Source organism: Enoplosus armatus, chromosome 3 (assembly GCF_043641665.1).
Source record: "Enoplosus armatus isolate fEnoArm2 chromosome 3, fEnoArm2.hap1, whole genome shotgun sequence".
Classification (NCBI taxonomy): Eukaryota; Metazoa; Chordata; class Actinopteri; order Centrarchiformes; family Enoplosidae; genus Enoplosus; species Enoplosus armatus.
The window spans coordinates 6,354,804-6,371,177 of NC_092182.1; the positions used below are offsets into that span (position 1 = coordinate 6,354,804).

Consider the following 16,374-nt stretch of genomic DNA (forward strand, 5'->3'; position numbering starts at 1 on the left):
AAGGATGTCAGTCCACCACTTTGGTCCAGACTGAAATATCTCTCCAATTATTAGATGAATTGCCAGGAAATTTGCTCCAGACATTCATAGTCCCCCTCAGGATGAATTGGAATAACTTTGGTGATGCCTTAACTTTTCATCTAGCGCCATCATCAGGTCACAATTCTACTTTGCCCAATACTTATACTGGTTTATGACCAAATACCTGGACAACTAATAGCATCCCCGTCAGCCTCAGTGGTACTTTGTGTTCAGTGCTAAGTAGCAAATATGAGCATGCTAACACACTAAACCAAGATGACATTACACCTGCTAAACATCAGCATGTTAGCGTTGTCATTGTGTCATCGTTTTAGCCTGCTGATGTTAGCATTTTGCTCAAAGCATATGTACAGCCTGAAATAGCCGCTAGCACAGATGATCTTGTTGGTTTGTTTGTTTTTTGTCATTGTGAAACATTTGCATCAGCTGTGTTTTAATGTTGATAACAACACATCAGTCATCGTCTGACTGAAAAGGAGGCTGTCTGTTACTATGTTTCATCATCATTCATCATCAGAATGAAAGTACTGTAGCACAGGCAGGGGGATGAATGCAGCAGTTGTCATAAAAGGCCACAACATAATGGAGTAGCACATTTTTCCAGCATATTTCTCACTACTCAGGCACTGATCATCCAACACTATGCTCCTATTATGAAACTTGTATAATGCATTATATAACATATTGGGTCTGTCCCTTCAGAGATGTGCCGTTCTGTCACTTGTTGGTCTTGACATAACAGTGTAGGGTTACTGTGGAGAACATATGACTCAGCAGCAGCTTGAATACGCTGGAAAATAGTAAGCTGTTTCATTCACTTCAGCGCACCTCACCTCAATAGCAAAGAAACACATTAAGACATTTGTTCTAATGAATGACATAGGTTAGCTCCACTTAACTCATTAGGACAAACAAAGGAAGACTTCTCATTTTACTTATATAATAATACAATTATTTAATTGGCCAAATCTGCACAAAAGCAGAGCAAACAGTTGTGGCAGAGAATTTCATGAATGAAAGTTATATATGTTTAATACCCTTGCTGCCTTCCTGCCAGATACCCTGCAGTGTGGGTAAATTGCAAATGAGTGGGGGCGGTCTGTTAAGATACTGTGCCGTATACTTTATATAAATATGCACTCATCTTCATTGCCCTGTCTCTGAGAGGAAAAAAAGAGAATAATATCTGTCTTGAAGGTCTTGAGTATCAGCCTCAGGTGCTGCAACAATGTATGAAGCTAAAGAACTAAAGCACTACAAGTAGAGGTGCTTGATCTCGGTGTAAGTAGGAGGGACCCAGGTGTTTTTGCTCTAGTGAGAAATGAGGGATTGGTTGCCCCGAAGCACACCAACTTAAGCTCAAAGTGTTGACTGGCTATTGATTCTAGAGCCCAGTGTCAACAAGGGGATATATTCCACTTTGATTGAAATTCTCTTTACTTATTCTACTCAAGCGAAGCGTAAGAAGCAACAAAGCACCCAGCCAATCATAACCGACAAGACGGTCGATGGGCCTTGGGGCCTGGGGCAACAGACCTTTACATAGTTGATGCACCAAGTTGCTGTCTGATAGAGGAAAAAAAGTTGATGTACAACACTGATGAGCTACTGGGATAAACTCCATCTATGCTGCGCTGCATGAGGAATTCTGTTCAGCGTGCTGACAGTCTGTGTGCAGGGGGTTGTCAACTAAATATCAAGGCCACAATATATCACTGCCGTCTGTTTGTTCAGCAGAGCAGTGTACATACTTTCTTCATCTGTAGTTTGGGCTTGTGATGTTATGATCAGTAGCAGTATCACTGAAGAATATTAGTGACTGCAAGTAGTGGAAGAAGTATTCAGATCCTTTACCCAAGTAAAAGTAGTAATACTACAGTATAGTAATACCGATTACAAGTAAACGTTCAAAACTACAAGTAAACGTTCAAAAAAAAGAAAAAAAGAAATATCATTGTTATCGTTATATAAGATCGAGTTAAAATTTTAATCGTACGCTACCAAAGTTAGTCACTTGATTTACATCAAGATGGAACGCATAACACTTTATTACATTGAACATCAGTTGTATTATTTCATATGATTTTGCATACATTTGCTATATTAGACATTAGACATATATTGTTATTGTAAAAACACTCATAAGTATCGTGACTTCAATTTAAACTTGATGTCCAAACCTTTCTGATGCTCTAACTGGTTGAGGTGAAGCTAATTCCATATATGTTTCTGTGTAGCCTACAGTAATCTAACAACTCATCATATAGTAGAAGCAGATGTGTTTTTTGTAGAGTAACTAGTAGCTATAAGGGTCACATGAAGTGGAGTGAAAAGGACAATACTTCCGTCTTAAATGTAGTAGAGTAGAAGAATGACTTAAACTTAAAATAGTAAAAGAAAAGTAAAGCACAAGTACCTAAAATTTGCACTTAAGGACAGTAATGTGAGTGAATTTACCATTGGTGATTGTAATAATTATCTGATCACATCCACTGACTTTATTTGAGTAATTTCACAGATTTGGAGGAAACAAATCTATCTCAAACTGTGTGCTCTGTCTTTCAAAGCACACTGGAGTCTTTTGATCATCTTAACTCATATGTTTATGCCAGTGATTTGAACCACATCCCAGTGAAAACAAGCACTTTAAAATGAGAGATTTCTTTAGCTGATTTGTTCTGCATAATGCACACTGTGCCCACACTTTGAGTGGCTTAAAGCCCCTGAAAACTTTGCATCTTAAGTATTTCTTTATGACCCTGAATATCAACGAGTAAATAAGCACCAATCATAGTTAGATTTTGGAAGAAAACATCCTTTTGTATTATTTATTATAAGAGTTTAGCACTCTCACACAACTGAGCGGATAGGCTTCATTGGGACTGTTACGGTGTGGTTTGATCAGATGTGGTTGACACAACCCCATAACTGTCACCTTTTGATTCAGATGTTGCTGAATCCTGATTGGTCCATGGAAATATGTGACATCACTTTTTTCCAACTGAGCCCCACCGACCACAAACCAGTGAGATCAGCACAGACTATCGCACATGTGAAATAACAAACTAAAGGGCTCAAACTTTGATCAGATAGTCAACGTAACAAGCTGAAAATGTGTTTTCAGGGCCTTTAAAATGTTTTTAAATCAACAAAAACTATTAGATGCACTGATATATGCATTTTTTTTAAAGAGACATCCTTAATCGTTTTCAATCCAAGAATTAAATATTTAGCCTCGCACTAGAGTTCAACCTCATTACAAATGTTTTCACTGTTTTCATGTTGCACCGACTTGAGACAGAGCGGCAAAACAACTTCAAGGTCACTCTGCTTTTTAAAAAAACAATGAGGCACTTATTCCCAGCATCATGTTGTACAGCAGAGCAACAGAAACAGTGTGGCAGGAAAAACATTTCTCAGTCAGTTTAAGCGCAGTTAAGTGCGTCTGCCGTAATCAAAGCACATTAGAGGATTTGCTGTTAATGCATAAAACATCAAAAAATGTGTCTCCCCGACCTGATGGTTCTGTTCTGGTCTGACAGTCGTGAGAAACCCTGAATAAGTTATGATGAGCTTGTGTTGCTGGATGCAGCGAAGGGTTAGCGTTTGAGCCGTTTCCCAGAGGGCTTTGCAGAGTGCAGATAACAGCAGTCTTTATGTGAGTGTTGTCCCCTCCAATATGAGTCTCAGCCTCAGCCTTTTCAAAAAGCAGCCAGTTCTGAACGCAAGGACTAAAAAATGTATGTGTCTACTCATTTGTTCTGGGTGCTCCGCCACAAATGTACACACCTCTTTTTTCCTGCTTTTTGCTCCATCTCCAATCATTTCATCTTTACTCCTCTCTCGATCTCCTCCTTTGATCTCTTTGCCTCCTCCCTTTCCTCTCACCTCCCCTCAGGCTCGCCTCAAGCCAGCGGGACAGGAACCCTTCAGATCTACCTGATCGACGTGAACGACAACGCGCCGGTGCTGATCCCCCGGGAGGCCCAGGTGTGCGAGCGTGCGCGCCCCAACTCCAGGATCAACATCACAGCCTCTGACGCAGACGCCGACCCCAACGTGGGGCCCTTTGTCTTCGAGCTGCCGTCTTTTCCTGCCACCGTTCGCCGCAACTGGACTATTTCCAGGCTCAGCGGTAATTAAACGCTGTACATTGTCTTTGCTGCAGGTTCATCCTACCTGCCCTTGTGATGTAACATTTAGGATGTGGGAATGATATATGACCATTCTGCATCCCCAGCTGAATTAAACCATAAACTTAACAGATGGGATGCAAAAACCCCTCTGCAAAATAACTGGCGACATCAATCAGGGGGCGCAGGGATTGCTGTAAGCTGCGAGAGAAGTCCAAGTTTAACAAAATGTCTCACAAAGCTCACAGTGAGGGACGCGGGTGCCATCCAGTGTTGACGTACGATCTATCGTTTGTGACAAATGAGATCCATTCATCTCTCCGTCCCCCGAGCAGCCGATCTGTCACCTAATCCACCCAGATGGATGTATCACAGCAGTTGTCTTGGGGACAAATCTGATCACATACCTGGATTCTTCTCCCACTGAGGCTCTTGTCTTAGCTTGACTGAGTGATAGATGCTGAAGGTTATACGTTCTGTTGTTGTTTTTTTTATATCTTTAATGCCTCCTCGCATGCGTACATGTCAGAACGATTGCTGTGCGGTTTGCTCAGTTACAGCTTTTATTCGGTGTGTCAGTCACTCGTACCTACGCACATGATGACATGATATCCTGCAGTGAACAAAATGCAATTTCCCTGCAGTACACTGTCTAATCTTATTTTTCCCTTCGTCTCCTTCTTCATGTCTTTTTCCCTCCTACTCACTCCCCTCCATCTCTTAATGTTTCCCCCTTTTCTACTGGATTCTCTCCGTCATCAACACTGTCTCACACCCACCCTCCAGGTGACTACGCTCAGCTGAGGCTAAGGATTCCTTACCTGGAGGCGGGCGTGTACGAGATCCCCATCATCGTGTCCGATTCAGGGAACCCTCCTCTGTCCAACCGCTCTATGATTAGAGTCAAAGTTTGCCCTTGTGATGGTAACGGGGACTGCAGCGCCACGGGGGCCGTGGCAGCCGCCGGCCTCGGCACGGGGGCCATCATCGCTATACTCATCTGCATCATCATACTGCTCAGTGAGTACAACACAGCGGAGAGACCAAACCTACCCACTTTTATATCAGTATGTGTTGTACATCGTAAAAAATGACCACTACTGCTGTTCCTGTTGTTCCCAGGCATGGTTCTGCTGTTTGTGGTTTGGATGAAGCGCAGAGAGAAGGAGCGGCAGGCGAAGCCCCTGCTGATCGACCCCGAGGACGATGTCAGAGACAACATCCTCAAGTATGATGAGGAGGGAGGAGGAGAGGAGGACCAGGTATGAAGATCAAGAATACATATGTCATTAACAAAAGTCTGTTAAGAAGTCGTGGCATCTTTTGAGAAAGGTCATTCATTTTAACACAAACTCTCATCTTTTGTGTAAAGATGGTATTTACTGTCTCTTACACTCACATTATAATTCCCCACAGATCCAGGTGATGTATTCAAATAGCATGATTTATTTGACCATCAGTCCAAAACCCCAAATAATGTGCTATCATATATGACAAAGAAAAGCAGCAAATCCTCATATTTGAGGAGCAGTAACCAGCGAATGTTTGGCATTCGTACTTGGAAAAACAAGTAAAGCGGTTAATCAATTAATTGTCTGTCGACTTAGCGTTGTGGCTCCATGATTGATAAATAAAAGCTGACCGTAAGTGATGCACCTGAAAACAGGACCAATAAAACAGCCAATAACTATGAGGTGAAAATGTAAAAATAAAAGGTTTCATAGCAGTGAACCCAGAAGACCTTCTAAATTGTTCTGTCTCTCAAAACACTTTTTACTACTGAAGTACAGTTTGAACCCTTCTCCTGGTTCTTTCCTCCAAAACATGTTCTAATAAGTCAGGAGTCAATCAATATGAACTCTCAGATATTTGTTTAAATGAAAAATTTCAGCCTGCTGATTCTTTTTAAAACTGGTGATGCCGCCTTTTTCCTCTGTCGAAGATAAATTTTTAACTCCTTCGTCTTTCATTAAAATTGTATTCAATGAAAGTGAGAGAATACAGAAAATGATTCATCTGCCGCAACTGTAAAACGAACCACAAACAAGACTGGGAGGATTGGGTCCACAGATCGAGTCTGTAGAGAACAAAATATACTTTTCTAAAAGTTTTCAGGGTGCAATCTGTCCTCTGCCTTACAAACAAGTGCTGTCCAGAAATGGTTATATAAGTTATATACCTACTGCACACCACCTCTTCTTATCCAATATTCTAAATAAATGAAAACCTTCAATAATGTTAAGCTCTGACAGCTTTGATTAATTCTGAAATGTATTATTAATTATGCCATTTTTGATACTTGCTATTTGCCAACACCCACACACACACCAGATATCTTGCGCACACGGTAGCATCAGATGGCTGCAGTGTGTATAGCCGTATTTTCACTCTTAAGCACCTGTGTGAGGATTTAGTGGGTACAATTATTTATCGGCGGTGGCGGTTAAGAGAACTCAACAACCTGCTCCATTTACAACACATAGTTAAACATTTGAAATCGATCTCTATCAGTCGTAAGCTGATTTGTATTAACCACAGACCATTCATTTGTTATGTAGCGTTTAGTTCAGCACATGAATTAGCACATAACTAAAAGTATATAAAAAATAAAAGAAAGTGCACATCAACTAGTCAAAGATGTCACCTGCATGATCGGTGAACATGCTTGAAGAGGAATGTGAGGCTCGTGTTCATATTATGAATTTAACAGTAACTTACAGAACATATTTAAGCTGAATGGTAACATGTTCTTCACTATTTTTTTTAACATTTCAGACTTCCCCTAACATCCTTGTTTCTAACATTAGATCTATGAATTGTGGGTAATTCCCTCAAGCAAAGACTGCAGAACTGCAGGTTTACAAAGGGGCTCAAAGGTCAGCACAGATCTGTAGCTCAGATTTCTCTGCAGGTCAGTCCTGAGCCCTCGCAGACTTTACAGGAATGCACATCAAAAAATGTACGTCTGTGAGGGCGGACAGCGGGACCAGGCCAAAGTACCAACTTGGAAACTGAGCTTGATTCAAAACACAACGCATGTACTGTATTCAGAGAATCAGTGCTTTGGAAAAAGAGTTTTAATTTGGGTTCGATTGTTACCTATTGACCCTACTGGACGCTATTTAAAAAAACGCATTTTAACGGTAGAGCAGTAGACAGTGAATCAGAAAAGATATGTAGATTTGGTAGGAAAAAAGTAGTAAATGACCAATAAAAGGACAAGAAGATTAGGAGGACCTGTCTCTCAACTTTCCCTCTATGGCCTTCATCCAGGACTACGACCTGAGCCAGCTGCAGCAGCCCGAGTCTCTGGACCACATCATCAATAAGCCGGCAGGGGTGCGCAGGGTGGACGAGAGACCTGTGATTGCTGAGTCGCAGTACCCCATCAGACCCAGTCTGCCCCACCCTGGAGATATAGGAGACTTCATTAATGATGTAAGTTCAAGAACGGCAGGAAATATTATTTGGTGTTTTTATAAGCTGAACGATCCAGCAGTGTTCACAGAGGGTTAATGTTACCTGATTGTTGTGACTCGTACAAAGGTTGACACAACACAAGTTTTGAGGGCTGAAAGATTCCCTTTTTTGTGGAGGATTGTTAAATATTTCAAAACAAAATGCAGGAAGTCCTTTTTTTTCTGCAGCAGGATGTTGTTAGAAATATTTGTCCCCGTACACAGCTCAAAGTCTGAAACAGCATTCAGACCATGATGGGTGGGTGATCCAGATGAGACTTAGTTTATTGCAACTTTACAGTCTGAACCTGTTACCTTGTGAAAAATCATCGCCTCCATTATGTTGTTGATGAGCAACAGTGATTGGCCTGAATCCAGTTTTGCTGTGTAGGTCTGACCTCACAGAGTGGGGGGTCTGTCTTTGTGTCTCCAGGGTCTGAGGGCAGCAGACAACGACCCCACAGCTCCTCCCTACGACTCCCTGCTGGTGTTCGACTACGAGGGCAGCGGTTCAACCGCCGGCTCTGTCAGCTCGCTCAACACCACCAGCTCAGGGGACCAGGACTACGACTACCTCAACGACTGGGGCCCTCGCTTCAAGAAGCTGGCCGACCTCTACGGAGGAGGGGACGACGACTGAGAGCGGAGCGGCGGGCTGGGCGGGGCGACGGCAGGGGTCGGGAGAGGCGGGATCGTTTGGATGGATGCTCCTAGAGATCGCGGTTGGGGGCCAAGAACATGACGCAGTCTCCATGGTGGACATGTGAGGAACAGACCCTTACATGGGCTGCGTCACCGAGCCCGCACACATGAATTCCGCTGCAACGCAACTGTATTCTGGCTTTATATTTTTTAGTGGCGAGTTTGTAGTGATGTTGTTTTCTTTTCTTTTTGTTGTTCTCTCACCGCGCTGGACCCAGAGCTCTCTGGGGATGAATCAAGGCGGTCGTGAGAGACACGAGTAGTGAATTTGTGCTTTGATTGATTGTTAAAACAAAACCATCTCTTGCTTTAGTCTCACACTGAAGAGAATGTTTTTGGGACGACGCTCTCTGATTCTCTCTTTCACTCTGTCAACTTGAATTTCCTTAGAACAGAAGCACTGTCATTTTTATAAAGTGCCTTTTGTGGTGTGTTTTTGTATCAGACTCCTGCTATCTCAGGATCGGTTGCCATTCGTGCAGTACAGTGGAGGCGCGTTCTCTCGTCGCCCCCCTCCCCCCGGCGCTCCTCAAACCAGCCCTGCCTGTCACTCTCCTCTCCCCTTCAAAGTGGTGCAGATGAACAACCCCAGCAGTCAATCCCAGGAGGGAAGGACACAACCAGGGCAGACTATCGAATATCATAACCCAATGAATTATGGCCTAAAAGAAGCCAATGAAGAGTTGTTGTGGGGAAGACGACCCTCTTCTCCAAGGACCTGCTCAGTTTGACTCTCACAAGCATCACCTGTCGACACGCTGGCAGTGTGTGAGAGCATTTTTATACACATGGGGGTTTTCTAATTTAGTGGAGAATGCCTGCCTTTCCTCTGTGGACTCATGAGTTTAGGAGCCTTTATGTTGAGACGCTTGCCTGCCCTGTATGGTTTTGTGTTGCTTTCTCCACAGTGTAAAGCTTATGTAGGCATGATCTGATTAGTCAGACAGTGTAAGAAAAGTGGAACTTGAAATGACTTGGAGCGAAGGCATCTGAGAAAGGTTGTTTTTTTTTGTCGCCTTGAACATTCCCGTTTTTTATAGGCCAACAAAACTACTAAAAGGTGCATGATTTTTTTTGTTTTTCAAAATGTTTTACTTAAAGCACTTGTTACTATGTGGTGAGAATGTGAAAATAGTCAGCAGAAACTATATGAATATACTCTGTATAAAGACACCGAGAAAATAAAAATACTGTAAGATACCTATTTTTGAAGTATTGATGACATAAAAGTTGCTGCTCTTTCTCTGGCTCTTCGTTGGGCTCAGGGGATTTTTGGCCCGTTCATTTTTAATATGTGGATATTTTTGTTTCTTTGTCTTCTGTTGAAGCATAATTCCATTTTTAAGATGCCTGCTTATTATATTTTGCTCTTTTTTTTCTTTTCAGATTGTTTTCTAAAAAACGCTTTGTTATACTCCTTTTATATGTAAAAACACAGCCTTCCCCTTTCACTCTGTATTGTCTCTGACAGACGTGTTCCTCCTGTTGGTCTCTGGCCTCGGGACAGAGGAAGGTTCATTAGCCATGCCTGCTGATAGTTGTTCTATTATTCAGTGTCCAGGAATTATTATTTTTGTTTCATTCATCTAGATACTGGATGTGTGCTTCAGAAAATAAACAGGACATGTTTTGAAAATGTGCTATCTTCTTTTGAATATTCCCTATATGCGTCATCTTCAGGTGTATGCTGAACGGTGTGACATGGCCAGGTTGGTTCCACAGTGGTCATTTCAAACATAATATCACTCAAAGCTTTAAAGGTCCCATATTATAGACAGTAAGATGCCCATGTCTTGTTTGATTATAAAGCAGGTCTAGGTGCTGTATAAATACTGTGAAAGTATCAAAACGCTCAGTCCACAGAGAAATGCTCACAGCCCGTATTCAGAAACTGTGCCTTTAAATGAGCCATCAGGACTTCCATAAGGTTGTGATGTCACAACTATATAGTCACCACACTCAGCCACACCCCCAGCAGGTCATCTGCTCCAGACACAGCACACCCACCAAGTACAGGGACGCTCATCCACCTGCTCAGTCTGTTTAAGTTATTGGAGCGCTCTGCTCAGGACTACTCTTCAGAGTTTTTGGAGGTTGTTCAGTTTGTGTAAAACGGCTTGTTTCACACAAACGGTGAACTGAGGGGCTGCATGAAGGGCCAGTAGAAGATAAATAAGGACGTTTATGAACTGTGAATCATGCAAAGCTACTCTAGCATCCCAGAATAAAATTATAGAGCTGAAATGAACATAATGTGGGACCTTTAAATTATAATTACAATCCTCATTTATTACAGCTTTATCTCAACTAGCCTAGACTTAAAGCCGCTATGTTTTGGATTTGAGCATTTCTGATGTTTGCGCCCCCCCCCCCACTGGTAGTGTTAAAGAAGATACTGTGGCAGACAGCCATGCATGCCTCTAGCCCGTACCCACCCACATGGATCGACCAGGGAATACTGATGATGAAAGTGCTGAAAGCAACTCAGAGACTGCATCAGTTTTCACCAGGACTGTCTTATTTTTCTACAAACCCTTATGCCATCAGAGTAATTTGAAATATGCTATAATCATATAAAGAGTCTGCACATAGTGGCTTTAAATGGACTGCTTTTCCCCTTTTACCTGTTCAAGAAATGACTGGTTTGTATTTGCACACTGAGTGATTGTGCTTTCTTTATTTTTTTAACAGTGGAATGATGTATTTTTAAGTGTTAGAAAGAGTCATGAAGCGGAACAGACTCCCTTTGGAATTACGCAGTTAATCTTTGCCCCTAATGTTTGGATATGGCTTCATTTTCTAATAAAACACTCGCTCTTCGTCCTTTTATTGCATTTCAGAAGAAGGAGTAGTCGAGCAGTGTATGGAGTCAGGAAGTATATTTGTGTCCATTCCTGTGATTTCAATTAGTCAGCTGAAGCGCCCAAAAAACCCACAGGGGACTTAAAGGGATTTAATCCTCTCCGGCTGTGTGTCTATCAATTAGCCACACCATTAATCCCCACGGCGTAATCTCATTAGATAGAGCGCCTTTAATGAGACACCCAGAGAGAGAGCGGAGAGGCAGGCACTAAGAGGGAGGGAGAAAAATGAGGCGGTGACAAAATGCAGGTAGGCCGTGTGGAGAGGTGATTAGTAGGATGGAAGAGAGGGTCAGCAGGCGGGGGCGGGGGGGGGGGGGGGGGGGGGCAGCAGCAGCGAAGGAAGTGAGATCCAAGCACAGCAGGGACAATGCATAACATTTAGAAAATGGTTTGTAAAAAAGGTTAAATATGAGGTGGAGAAATATTTTGAGTGAAAAATATTGAGTGATATTTAATCGTGTGGTATCCACTCTGGCCAGAAATTAGAGGAGTGTGTAATGGAGAGGTAAAGAAGGCAGGTTGAGGAGGAGCATACTGGACTAGCTAATGAGAGGTACTTTGATTCCTTATCTACACTGGAGTATCCCAGTAATGAGAACATGCTGTAATAAACCTTTACTCTAGTACAATAGTGGATTCTGCTATGGACCTCGTTAATAAGAGAGTCATCAGAGGTGGGCACCACTGCTCCAAAATAATAATCAAGTTGGTAAAAGGTCATCTTGGTCACAGCAGATACGGAGATTAACTCCAGGAAAGGTTTCTTTGATGGGCTTAGTGGAAGTTCACTTGGTTTCCCTGTGGCAGATCGGCAGAGTGAAAGAAGAAAGCAAACTCAAGTTGCTCCCTTGATAAATGGCGTATATAGACTGAGAACTTTGCTGCTGGCTTGCAGCCAGCGCCTTGTGTGTTGTAAATAAAGTTCTCCTCTTCAAACACGTCCAAGCCAGCCTGGCTCTTTTCATTTTCTCTCCGTGTAGCTAGTGAGTCTCTTGGGCCGGTGCTGGGAACAGTCCAATCTGAAAAACACCACCGGATGTTGGTTCTGATGTCGGCTGCATGATCAACTGTTTCTAGTTTAGTGTTGATGTTGCTATTCAGCGAAGGTGCCGCCCAGGACAGGCTGGCTCTGCTGGCTGCTTTTCTGCTGACACTCTGAGCCTCCTGCTATTTCAGGACTCAGTCTAACATGAGATCAAAGCAGCCGAATAAATTTGATGTTCCTGCTGAGAATATCTACTGTTTAACAACCAGCCATTTATGATATGGATGGCTGGTCCAGTGGAGACACTCTGCTATTACCAAGACAGGATGATCATATAAGTCAGGGCTGAAACACTGTGTGTGCACTATCAAACAGCATTTGAACAGAGCATTTTCTACTCTTCGTGATTGCTTTTTGTAGTGGAGTATCTGATCAATACATTTTCTTTACTCCCCTACATTCGACAGCTATAGTAACTAGTTACCTCACTGACTGCATTTGTACATGCTAAACATATGATAAACTCAGACAGTAGGATGCATTGCTTTACATCAAACTACCCAAAAATATTAAGTTGTACGAGTACAACGAGTGCACAGCTGTAACTAACATTAACAATGGCTCCATTCTATTCAAGTGTCCCAGTGAGCCAGCATGCACACTGCCAGGACCCTGAAACTGAAGCAGCTAAATGGAATTGAGCCATAATTAATTTTATTATTAACATCTGTGCTTTTCCTGCAGTGACATGTCACAATGTCATGTCCAAGAAAAAGGCCTATTTACTGCGAAGTGCATCCAACCTAATCCAGTGGCCGTGTCTTTTAGAAAGGGTCACATGTCAAAACCTAATACCTTTTATTATATATGAATCCTTATGACATTGGACATTCCCCTGACTTTTCCTCTAGCACCACCATGACATTTTTGGTTTTGAGTGAAATGTATTGGCAACTGTTGAATGGATTTTGGCAGACATTCATGTCCCTATCAAGATGAAGTGTAATATTTTTGGTGATCCCTAAACGTTTCATCTAGGGCCATCATCAGGTCAAAATTTCAATTTGTCCAATACTTTAATGTTTGACTACCTGCAAAACAAATAGCGTCCAATCAGATTTACTTTGTACTCTGGGTTAAGTGCTAACTAGAAAACGTTAGCATGCTAATACGCTAAACTAGGATGGTGAACATGGTACACATTACACTTGCCAAACATCAAAATAGTAGCATTGTCACTGTGAGCATACTAGCATGCTGACGTTAGTATTACATCCTCACAGGTCGCCAATGTGGCTGCAGACTCTCAGTCTCTCACGTTTCATAATCCTAAATGGTTTACTTGCATTATGGGAAATGTAGGATCAAGTGTTTTTGGAGCTTGACCCATACTAGAGAGTCTCTCAGCCTCTGCTGCTCCAATTTTGACCATTCCGTTTTTAACATGTCTCCTGTGAGCCCCACAGCTTTATGGAGGTGCAATACTAAATCATTGGAGTACCCTATAATGCAGGACTTTTATTAACTTGGACTTTTTTATTTGTTTTTTTGCTATTTTTACTTATGTAAAGGATCTGAATACTTCTTCCAACTGACAACTGAACCCTATTCAGGAACATATTCAGGAACACCTATAACATAATCACAATGAATGATGCTTCATGGGATTGCCCTTGTGCTATTTGTTGGCATCCTCAACACAAGTACATGAAATCTGTGCCGCTGCTGCTGCTGCTGAGCTGCTCTGCAGAGACTGACTTCTCTGTGTGATTACATGCTAGAGTGCAGTGGGATATTCGAGCTGCGTCCTCGAGCAGAGCTGCTGTTCTAATCAACTGGATGTAATTCTTCACCTTAGCCACAGGTTAAGTGCCTTCCCCGGGACACTGGCTACATCTCTAAATGGTAGGAGATGATTCCTTCACAGCCAAGTCAGTCTCTGGTGTCCTTTAGGGTACAATCAAGCTTCCATTCCCATCTGCCCCTCCATTCCCTTCGTCAGCATCACTCCAGGAAGACAGGCCGACGCTTACCATGAATAATGGATGTATAGCACAGTCATTAGTATAAATAAATAATTGACCACCACACGTGCGTAACAGAATTAGTCTTGTAAATGTAATGATGATATTACAGTAACACGACGGGGAGGAATGACAGCCTCTCTGGTCATGGGCCAACTTAAGCTGATTAGACGCAGCTTGATGACTCTGTTCTTATGTGTGTGTGTGTCCTTTGTATATACTCCTTTTTTCATCTCAAGAGCATAATTTACATATGTTTCATGGTGATTCCCCACTAAACACTTTTCATACATAATTCATTTTTTGTCTCTGTGCTTCAAGGTGAGGTGAATGTCTTGGCCTAAAGGTACCTTATGGTCATTCATATTCCTGTTTTGTTATTTTGGTTTTTTTTCCTGATTCAAAATTTGCAGGTATATTTTTTAACGTGGTTTATTTTTTGGCAGAGTTTGGCCATTTTTAGCCATGCTATCTGTGTTCATCTGTGGATGGCAATGTCGGTCTGTCAATCAGTCAGTCCAACAGTTAGTCCAGACTGAAATATCTCACCATTACATTTTGTACAGACATTTATGGTGCTCGTCTGACTTTTCCTCTTGCGCCACAATGAGGCTGACATTTTTGGTTTTTAGTGTCATGTCTTAGCAACTATAGTCTCACCGTATTTCCATCACGTTTTCTAAATTTCCATCGTTTGAGCTTTGACTGGCGCTCTTTTAACTATGTCATCTCATTGCCTCTTCTTGTACAATGGTATAATGCCACCTGACTGGAGCATTAGCGCCACCTACTGCTTATCTTGTAGAAACAACTCCCCTTATTAGCATAACTGTAGAGGATGGAAGAATGCATACATTTTAATTTTCTTTTACAGATTTTCTAAAAATTCTGTTAAAATATGTGCTACGAAACCTGGCTACTGTTGATCCCTTGACGTTTTCTTTGAGGGCATCAGCAGGTCATAGTTTTGACTTATACTTTTGAAATATATCAACTTCTACTGAATGGATTCCCACAAAGTCTTCATGAACCCCTCAGGGTGACATGTGATCACTTTGGTGGCATCATCAATTTGTCCAATACTTTAGTTTATGACCTTATACCTGCAAAACTAATGGCACTCCCATCAGCCTCCCTTGACAAATGTCAGCATGCTAACACACTAAACTATGGTGTACATGGTAAACGTACCTGCTTAACGTCAGCATTTTAGCATTGTCATTGTGAGTTGTTGCAGTGCTAAAGTTAGCTTTTACATAGACTATTGGACACTTACATTAGTCAAGCAAGTTGTTAATGAGTCTTGAGGATCATAGTAAGATCCATATACAACAAAGTACTGACTCCAATCTGAGAACCAAATAAAACATCAGTGGGTTAAAACACATCCTCATGTGTCATGCAGAGTCTGGGAGCTCAGCTTGTTTGTTCTTGTGTGCATCTGAGTGTGTGTTCAAGTGCATGTCACACATTTCTCTGCGAACCACAGGTGTGTACGCTCAACACATTTTGGTACCTGTCCTGCGCCATATAGGAAATTACTTTGTAAATGGGGATGTTTCTCTCCTGTGGGCTGACATCGCCTGCTGCTTGACCTGATTCGGCTCCATTAAAGAGGCCAACAGGCTATTAACCCCTGCGTCAGGACCTCACAGGTTCAGCCACGCTTACAAACCCATTTCACCAGCAGTCATAAACACTGGCCTTATTATAGTATCTTCAGGCCAAAGCAGACGGCCCCGCTCGACCCCATAACAAAAGTCCAGGAGTCCTAAAGTCAGCATTAACCCGGGTGGAACAAGGGCACGAACGCACAGGAAATGGACTTGTGAGGAGGCGTGAACTAATGAACTGTTGTTGCATGTTATATTTCAGGGTCTGATACCTCGGGAAAGGCTGAAAATCATTCTCTTTCATTTCAGGATAAAAGTGGTTATAGGCTGCTGGATTTGTGCATCTTAATGGATGATAAAGTGCAGCGACTGGATCACAGTGTGCCACATCAGTTCATCCAAATCACATCCTCATGTCCCTCCTAGGAGAGAGTTTTATTCATAAGCTCAAAGCTTAATCAACAATATGCAAGGAGGCGTTGAAAAGGATCAAATTAATTAACTGACTTTTAGTATTGCATTTGTCTCACAGCATGAATACAGGGGCATTATG

General features: G+C 42.2%; 1 protein-coding gene across 1 annotated transcript in view; it reads left to right on the plus strand.

Moving 5' to 3' along the window:
- The window catches only part of cdh4 (cadherin 4, type 1, R-cadherin (retinal)), a 56,427-nt gene extending 48,154 nt beyond the window's left edge, over positions 1-8,273 (plus strand). The window contains exons 9-13 of the mRNA XM_070902116.1: positions 3,941-4,177; positions 4,962-5,195; positions 5,298-5,437; positions 7,449-7,613; positions 8,067-8,273. Coding sequence (XP_070758217.1) covers positions 3,941-4,177; positions 4,962-5,195; positions 5,298-5,437; positions 7,449-7,613; positions 8,067-8,273 — 983 coding nt within the window. The remainder of the gene's footprint in view (positions 1-3,940; positions 4,178-4,961; positions 5,196-5,297; positions 5,438-7,448; positions 7,614-8,066) is intronic.
- Positions 8,274-16,374: the final 8,101 nt, after the last annotated feature.